At 42.3% G+C, this 9,106-nt stretch overlaps 1 protein-coding gene across 6 annotated transcripts in view; it reads left to right on the plus strand.

Moving 5' to 3' along the window:
* LOC147013973 (sodium channel protein type 1 subunit alpha-like) overlaps positions 1–9,106 on the plus strand; it is a 263,021-nt gene that overhangs the window by 202,985 nt on the left and 50,930 nt on the right. For all 6 annotated transcript variants that reach the window (XM_085851455.1, XM_085851453.1, XM_085851450.1 and 3 more), the window contains one exon: positions 7,176–7,330. In XM_085851455.1, the coding sequence (XP_085707581.1) occupies positions 7,176–7,330 (155 nt within the window). The remainder of the gene's footprint in view (positions 1–7,175; positions 7,331–9,106) is intronic.

The following is a 9,106-nucleotide window of genomic DNA, read 5'->3' on the forward strand; positions in this document are numbered from 1 at the left end:
ATACTGCAAGTGACTTTGTGGAAAAGCTAATGCTGCTCACCCTTCCCCTGCTCATCGCTGCCCCTTCCCCGCTTCCGCTCTCCCTTCCACACTCACCCTTACCCCGCTCACCACTCCCCACTCACCCTTCCCCTGCTCCACCCTTCCCCCTCAGACAGCATCATCTTCAACTAAATCTTGTGTTTTCTAGTTACGGCAGAGTACAATCCGAATATGTAATGTTCTTACCTTCACCCACCTTTCTGTTTTGTAATAAATTTAAAAGGTAAAAGTCTTGTGTTTTCTTTAATTATGTCCATCACCGGAGGGGGAAGGAGGTTATGTTTTTGCCCCTGTCTGTCTGTTTGTTTGTTTGTTTGTTTGTGTGTAGGATATCTCAAAAAGGTGTGGATGGATTCGGATGAAATTTTGTGGACAGGTTGGGTGTGTCACAAGGATCAAATGGTTAGATTTTGGTGAAGATCCCAATCCAGATCTGGTGACTATAATTTTTTTCAGTGATTCTTCACCATTGAGAAATAGGGCCAAAAACGATATATAACACGATATCTCAAAGTTGTGGATGGATTCAGACGAAACTTGGTGGAACCTTTGGGTGTGTCACATGGAAGAATTGATTCAATTTTGGTGAAGCTCTGGATCCGATAATTTTTAAAGTGATTCCTCACCATTGAGAGATCAGACGAAACCGATATGCAGCACGATATCTCAAAAATGTATTGGGCCTGATATGTTCCACTGGATCAGGCATTGCATGGTGGAGGTATGCGCTCTACCAAGCGCCCTTCTAATTTACACTGTATTTATTGTATTTACATGCTTATTTCAATGTTAATATGCTCAATATTTATTTTACATGTTTATTTCAATTGTGATGTGTTTATTTCTGGCTGCCGTCCACATTCCTCTCTATTTCCTCAAAGCCCAGGAACTGACCTCCCCCCCTCCCCCTTTTTTGCTATTGGCCCTTGTTTTTCATGATCGCGGTTTTAACTATCATGGCATTTTCTAGTAACCTAACCCCCACGATATTTGAGAGTTTACTGTATTGGAAGTGTGTTTTGGATCATTGTCTTCTTGGAAAATGAATCCTCCGATTAAACGATTTCCACTGGGAACTGCATGTTGCTGCAGTATCTGCTTGTACTTCTCTTTTCGCATCCAATTGATTTTATCAAGTTTTCCGACACAAAAAGCTGAGATACAACCCCAGACCTTCACAGAGCCTCCCTTGTGTTTAACAGTAGACTGCAAACAGTGCGTGTCATAACCTTCTCCAGGTCTTCGTTGTACGAACTGGCGTCTCTTAGATCCAAAAAATTCAAACTTCGATTCGTCAGACCAGAGTATCCTTTTCCATTGTGCAGTCACTTAATCTTGGTGTTGCTTTGCAAATTTCAGTCTTTTCACATTATTCTGTGGTCTCAGCAGTGGTTTCTTTGCTGCAACTCTGCCATGGATACCTTCAGTAATCAGCCTTCTGTGCACAGTGACAGTGGTGGACGAGATGTCAATGATCAGGCCTACTCTCATTTCATTTTTCATCTGCTGACTTGATTTTCTTCTATCACTTAAGGTGAGCAACTTCAGGTGCTTGTCTTGCCTTTGGAAGGTTCTAATGCTGAGTCTTCCAGGAATTTTCTTGTCTTGCACTGAGCCATTTTCTTTCAGATTTTGCAAAGTGAACCTCATGCAATTGTAGGAGATCTTCAACTTTTCTCTCATTTTCTACAAAGTGTGTTCTTCTTGTCAGAGTTTGGTTCTTTACATGCTGTTCTGTTGAAAGGTGTTCAAATTACCAAACTTGGTATGATGCAGCAGAACAGCAAGGTCTCGTGTGGTTGTGCTCCCCGTCTGGATGTGCCCCCTATAAAGGGGATGAAAGGGGGGTTTTCCCTAAATATTGGTATTTATTGAAAAACCTTCACAGAAACTGCCAGACAGATCCAGATCAAACTCACCATGAGGCATCGGGACCATGCCCTAACCTTAAGTTGTGCTCCTCATGGCCATGTCTGCCTTGGGCACCCTCTCCGAATCCCTCCCCGAATCCCTCATTTTCACTAAAACATCATCTTCTCCACAATTACCTGAGCGATCTGGACCAAATTGGGTACAATGCATCAGGTCCCATGGTCTTGTGCTCCCCTTCCAGATCTGCCTATTTAAAGGGGGGATTTTGCCCCAATATTGGTTTTTCATTCAAAAATATTCTCAGAAACCAACAACCGGATCCACACCAAACTGGCCATCATGATCATTCCCTAACCTTACATTTTGCTCCCCATGGTCGTATCTCCCCTGCAAAGTGGCCATGGCCTCCCTCACCTAATTCCTCATATTCAGTAAAACATATTTTCTTCACAAACTACATGACCGAAATGGACAAATTTAGTGGATAAATCAGAACAGTAAGGTCTCATGGGGTTGTGCTCCGCATCTGGATCCACCGCCTATAAGAGGCTGAAAATGGGGGTTCTGCCTCAAATCCAGGTAGTTTATTTTAAAATCTTCTCAGAAACCGATGGCAAGATGCAGACTAAAGTTTTCATGAAACATAAGGACCATGCCGTTAACTTAGGTTGTGCTCCCCATGACCGTACCACTGTAGGATGGGGGGACCATGGCCCCTTCCCGCTAATCCCTCATTTTCACCCCACCTGTTGGGGGAAATAACTGTCAGTTCCCCATCGAGCTATTTATTCATATTATTTACTGAACAAAAATCCACAAACTGTTTCCTGCATATTTTCTTTGTGGTAAGTGGATATTGCTTACACACGATAATATAATATTGTTGCGGTTCTACAAAACCGCATGCTTCAAAGGCAACGGCACCCAACATACAGTGATCCCCAGGCAGTTATCTCGTTAGTCTTCATGCAGTCAGACCTTCCCCTCATGTCTCGTGGGTTAACGGGACGAAGTGCGTTGTGTGGGTCTTATGGCTCGGTCTAATTATATCTCTATCTTCCATTCAATCCTGATTTTCATTCCAACCCTTTCCTTTTATCCATGATACAAATCGAAGCAGGCACCGCACCCAGGCAGCCACCCTATGAGAGACTCTCCACCAACACTGTACAGGACGCGCATGGCACATCTGCATGTTTCATTCAAATCTGCACACCAATTTACAACGCGTCTCACCTTGCTCAACCTCCACTCACCAGAAGCACCACCTCGACCACCAACATCTCCCGCACACAGAAAAAATCACCCCGCGCCTCCACGCATCTCCGCATCGATGCAATTTGCCACCAAATGAGCGTGTTGCGTGGCTCAGGCCACTCGGACTGCATGGTGTGGGAACAGGCCAAGCACATTAAAAGCACCAACCTCAGCTCGCCGGGGGTGCCCCGAACGGGCATGCGGGACCGACACGACCCTAGTCCAGTCGCCAAAACACGGCCTGGGAGTTAGGTGAAAGGCTCCGAGCCATGTCACGCCGGATGTGCGAATGAGGCCGCTTCCAGCCCCAGAAGCCTGGCAGGGCGGGGCCGGGATCCAATGGAATGGCACGATTCGGATGACGACGCGTCGCTTTGGGTCGTTGCCCCACCCTCGCCCAGGGCTTATAAAAGGCAGATTGTGAAGCCGTCTGCTCTCTCTCCTCCCTCTTGCCTGCCTGCCTCGCACTGTCTCCACCTGTTTTCCACACCCACTTCTTCGCCTCTCTGCTCCACCATCTCTTCACTGCACCTCGTCTGCCTGTCGCTGCATCTGCGCTCGGGGTTGGTGTGTGACAGACGTTCTTCTGGACCAGCGCGGACCACACATTTCCACGAGCCCCAGCAAAGTGACCAAGCAAGAGATAACATGCCGACTCTAAAGGTGGGATCGCTCAAAAAGAGCGTCCCCCAAAGCGTACTGGGTTGCGTGGTTGGCCGACCGCGCCAGGTATTGTCAGGCCATTAGTTCTCCTCTGCTCTCCTTCCTTCTGGCTAACTAATCTTCAGTGGGTTTGTGTGTGTTTATGTGATGGCGCCTATCGTAGCCTAAGTTAAGATCGTAGAAGATATAATGGAATAAATCTGCTCTGTGTTTGCTTTTGTAAATTGCTTGCCTTTTGTTGCACCCCACAAAATCCTTGCTATCCCTGCTTTACATAATAATAAACCCCATTTACTGTGCCACATACTATTCCTTGCAAATTGTAAATAATTGCTTTGTCTAGAAATGTTCCCAGCTTGTTTTCATCTTTTCCTTCATTGGTCCAGCATGGTCTGTATCCTTGCCGAGCCGGGACGTTATCCCCCTACGATCTGTTTTCTAGCTAGTACGTCCTTGGCAGTTACGCTCGGTTGCATCTGATCCAGTAAGGTGATCCGGTTTGAAACAAGGCATACCGAGGGCGTGTACCCGGTAATTAGATCATGTGACAATTTTAGGTAACCGGTTTCCATTCGACAGAGGACCCTAAGTCACGTGGGTGAGTTATTGGGGTTCACGGTCGATTAGCGACCCACCGCGTCACCGAGTTATCCGTGTGCGACAGCCTACGATTCCGGAGAGTCTGGTGGGAACCCGAGGTAGCTTCCCCAACCCCCCATGGTCTTCTCGTCCCAATCCCGGGTCCACAACAATATGTATCGCACAAATAATACCTTTTCAATATCCTAAGTTATTTTATCTACTGAAAGGTAACTGTGATATTAAATTGACTTTCATGGAAATTTGAATTGTTATCCATCTACCTGTATTGCACACTTCTAACTTCCCACAATTGTTTAATGGGTAATATTACCACAAAGTGAAAATAACACAAACCTTTGCACAGAACTGTTTTTCCATATTGCACACTCATTATCTGAACAGAGACAATGTCCTCCACAAATTTGTGGAGTTATTGTTGTTGTGGCGAGGTAGATTTTGTACATTTTTGAAGCATCTCCGTTTAGCATACTTGTCGATCACAAAAGGTTCTAACTTCTCAAAATCATCAGTGTTGCTGGCTCACCATGGCTTTTTTGCAGTGTTTGCTACCATGGCACGATTTCTTCTTTACAGCAAATGTTATGTCTGGAAGCAGATTGTAAAAAAAAAACAATGTCTCGACTCATCTGCAATGAATAAGTCTGTGTATTTATTCTGTGTGTTTAATTTCCTCCTCTTTTAAAAGAGGTATTGAACCTCATAACATAGCTGAATACCTGGGGACAAAAGGGTCCACAGGCTAGGGTCTCCGTTTTTGAGAAGGATGGAATTATATTATTGAATAGCCCCTTAGGAACAGAAAATATCTCCCCATAAGAGACTGTTAAAACATCCAGCATATAAATCTGTAAATATGATCCAAGTTTTTTGATAGTTTCCATCCACTGTTGTTTTTTTTTTAACCTTAGTAATTTTTGTTAATGTTTTTTTGAACAACTGTAATTTTAACTGTAAATTTAATTAAACAACTGTAATTTTTGTTCCATGGCAATTTGTTTACATTATAATTCCCATGGTACCTTCAAATAATTGGCCATTGTGTGCTGGTACACTGACTGTAATTACCCAGCGCACTTTACGAAGCGAAACGTGGGGTTAAGCAATTGGTTCGCTTTTGTCTGTCGGTTCATCCCTCCATCAACGTCAGTTTATTATTGAGAAACAATTTCATTTCAGTTGAATATTATATTTTGAACATGAATCAGAAAACGAACCTGCAGTTTAGTAAGTACTTTGGCTTTGAATTTGTCCCGATCGCGTATGCACAGAGAGGGAGGAGTGGGATAATTTTTTTTTTTACTCTGCCTGCCTGCCTGGCAGTCAAACAAAATTTTAAATAATTCCAAACAGGAAACTTACTGTTTTTAAGGACGTCATAAAGGACACAAACAATAGGCATGAAGAACTAATATTACGTCAGATAAGTTGGTGTAACAGCAAATGCGTCAACGGCGGTACACTTCTGGAATTATTGCTTTTTTATGGAACCTTTAAAATCTTTCTTTTATTTCAGTGCAATTATATACTTGAACACTGTGGAACATAAATTGCCTTCTTATTGTTTCAAAAACCTCCAGTTTTGCAGTATAGTAAATCCTTTCTCATCGCAGGTTTTGACCAATCGCGGAAACCTCAACCTCCTTTATGTACCGATTTAGTTATCACAGGGTTTAATTTCGACCTATAGTGGTTTTTGAACTGAGCTGTGATAGTTATCTCGCTCCATTAATAATCAGGTATCGAAGTGTAACATAGACCAAAGTAATTCGTTTAATTTTATTTATTCACTGCTTTACGGACCTGCAGGACAATTTATAAAAGAAACACATTGGCAGATTACAAAGGAAAATGATTTAAGAGATTAATAGGGGAAGAATGGTTATGTTATGCCTGGTGTTGGTTTAACGGCTAGGGTGGTGGTCTTGGGATCCTAGGATCCTGAGTTCAAATCCCACTCAACTCTTGGATTAATACGAGGTGGGGTTGACTCTGCCTGTCACCCTTCCGAGGTCGGCAAAATGAGTGCCAGCTTGCTGGCATCCTGTGTCAGAGTGGTGACCTGTCCATGATTGTGCCCAATAGCCAAGGAGACTGCTCAGGCAGCACCAACGCTCTGCATGGAGTATGGTCCCAATGGATGGATGGAATGGTTGTGAAGCGGGGCAAGTTTAATTTCTTCTGAAAGTTTAATCGACTTCAACACAGCAGGAGACTTCATCGCAAAGCCGATTTATATTTATTTTACATGTTTATTTCAATTGTGATGTGTTTATTTTTGGCTGAATTAATTTTTGGGTTTATTTTTGCCACCTCCCTCTATATTTTCTCAAAGCCCAGGAACCTCACCCTCTTTTTACCATAAAAAAATTGTTTTTAACATTTGTGGTTTTTAGTATCGCGGCATTTTCCAGGAATGTAATGCCCATGATATTTAAGGGTTTACTGTACTGTACTTGGACATGTTATATAAGGTGGTATATAAGACTGCAGCAACGGCACCAAATTTCTGTGTTTTTCTTTTTTACAACCTTTAAAATCATTCCAGTATTTTGTTTCATTTGAATTATATATTTGAACACTGTGTGGGGTAAGGTGTTCTATTAACTCCAGTTCCTGGTTGTGGTTCACACTATCTGCTGTTGGCTCGAGTTGTGGGATTCAGATATGGTACAAAGTACCACATCTTTTTGGATTTTGAATGTCTTAACATTCACTTTGTGATACATGTGCATTTTCAGGTTGTGTACGGAGGTTTAAGATCTGTCAGGTACAGGTTGAGGAGGGTCGAGGAAGACAGTGGTGGAATCTCCGCCGGACGTGCTTTCGTATTGTGGAGCACAACTGGTTTGAATCATTCATTATCATCATGATCCTGCTGAGCAGTGGAGCACTGGTGTGCACTGGACTCTTTGTTCGTTTTTTTTTTTTCTTTTCTTCTGCTTGAAAATACTTTATCTGAGCCATCCTGTAATTTCATTTCTAAATTATTTGCTATGTTCCTCATATTCGTAGTGATTTTTTTTTTTTTGAGATTTACAAGTTATTTGCTAATTTGTACTGAGAAGTATAAATAGGATACAACATGCCATTGTATGTTGTGAAAAGAACATGTCATTCACAGACCTGTTACCAAACTCTTTAAAGAAAGATTATTTTGTTCTCACATTTTCATCTCAGACAAGTTGGTTGCCTCTGTTTTCCACCACTTCTTGTCAAATCTTGCTTCCTCTATTATCCCTCCATCTCTCCTCAGTCTCTCCAGGTTGTAAGCATTCTTCCAGCAACCAATCCTTGTGTGTGAGTTTGTGTTCGTCCTTGTGAAACTCACATTTTCCAGGCTCACTGCCCACCTCCATTCCTATGTTAATCTCTTTTCCTGTTTCAGGAACAATGTTCTCAGTCTGTTCAATCCCACTCTTCCCTCCAGGACATCAAGTAAGCAGTGCACCACCACCTCAGGTCGTCCTTCATCCTGACCTGATATCTTTTCTGCCCTCATTAACCTTCCCTTCATCCTGACCTGATATATTTCAACCCTCATTAACCCTCCCAGAACCCCCTCCACCTACTTTGCAGGCTTCTATATTTTCTTCCCTCTTCTCTCTCCTCCTATCTATTCACCCCGTTGTGTCCACATATCCCACTGCACAATTCTGTTGCCTTCCACCCTCTGTTACCTCACTATTCCATGTATCTAGACTTTGTGCAATTTTTTCAGCTACTTATCCTTTAAATACACTTTCTGCATGTTTTTTTTTCATAGAGTAGGTAGGCTTTCATTCAAATGAATAACTTTTAAATACCACTCATTAATTCAAATTTTGATCATATCAGTGCAAATACAAACAGGAATCCCCTCGACTTCTTGAGGATTAAATTAGAGTTTATTCTGGTTTTGATAACTGATGTGATTTAAACTATGTTATAAATATGTTGACATGTTAAATACCACTCGGGCATGATATGCATTTAATCCAGTCCATCCACGAAGGGATCTCCGCCATTTTAAGTCTCCACTTCAGCTTTAGTTGTGGATGAGCGGTTGACTGTGGGTCAACAGGTGACAATATTCACATACATGTACTGAATATGAAATCTTCGGTTCAAATTTTCACTCAACACCCGGATTTCCTTCACACTGCACGGTTGATTCAAGTCCTTACTGCAACAACTCTTCATGGAATAAGGAACAGATACATTACAATGAATATTTTCTCTGTTCATGGTGTCCCAGGTCGAAAAACCAGTTAAAACCAGTACACATTTTCAACTGGTCTCTATTGGTTCTAATTGGTCTTTAACTGGTCTCTATTGGTTTCAACTGGTACCAGTTAAATTCAGTCAGAATTCCAATTTCCCAGTTGAAAAAACCAGTAGCTCATATTTGTACCAGTTAAAGTCTTACTGGTTCCAGTTGATACCAGTTGCAATGTACTGGTCCCAGTTGATACCAGTTGCAATGTACTGGTCTCCCAGTTGATACCAGTTACAATGTACTGGTCCCAGTTGATACCAGTTAGTTAAATACAATTGTATTTCAACTGGTAATATATCACTCTATTCCAATTTCCATATTAAAACCAGTAAGAAACCAACTGGCTTTACTGGTACCAGTTGGCTACTGGTTTTCAACTGGTACCAGTTGACCAGTAAGCTACTGGTCTTTACT

The sequence above is a fragment of the Eptatretus burgeri genome, chromosome 13 (genome assembly GCF_056783735.1).
Source record: "Eptatretus burgeri isolate ZD-2024b chromosome 13, Ebu_testis_v1, whole genome shotgun sequence".
Lineage (NCBI taxonomy): Eukaryota > Metazoa > Chordata > Myxini > Myxiniformes > Myxinidae > Eptatretus > Eptatretus burgeri.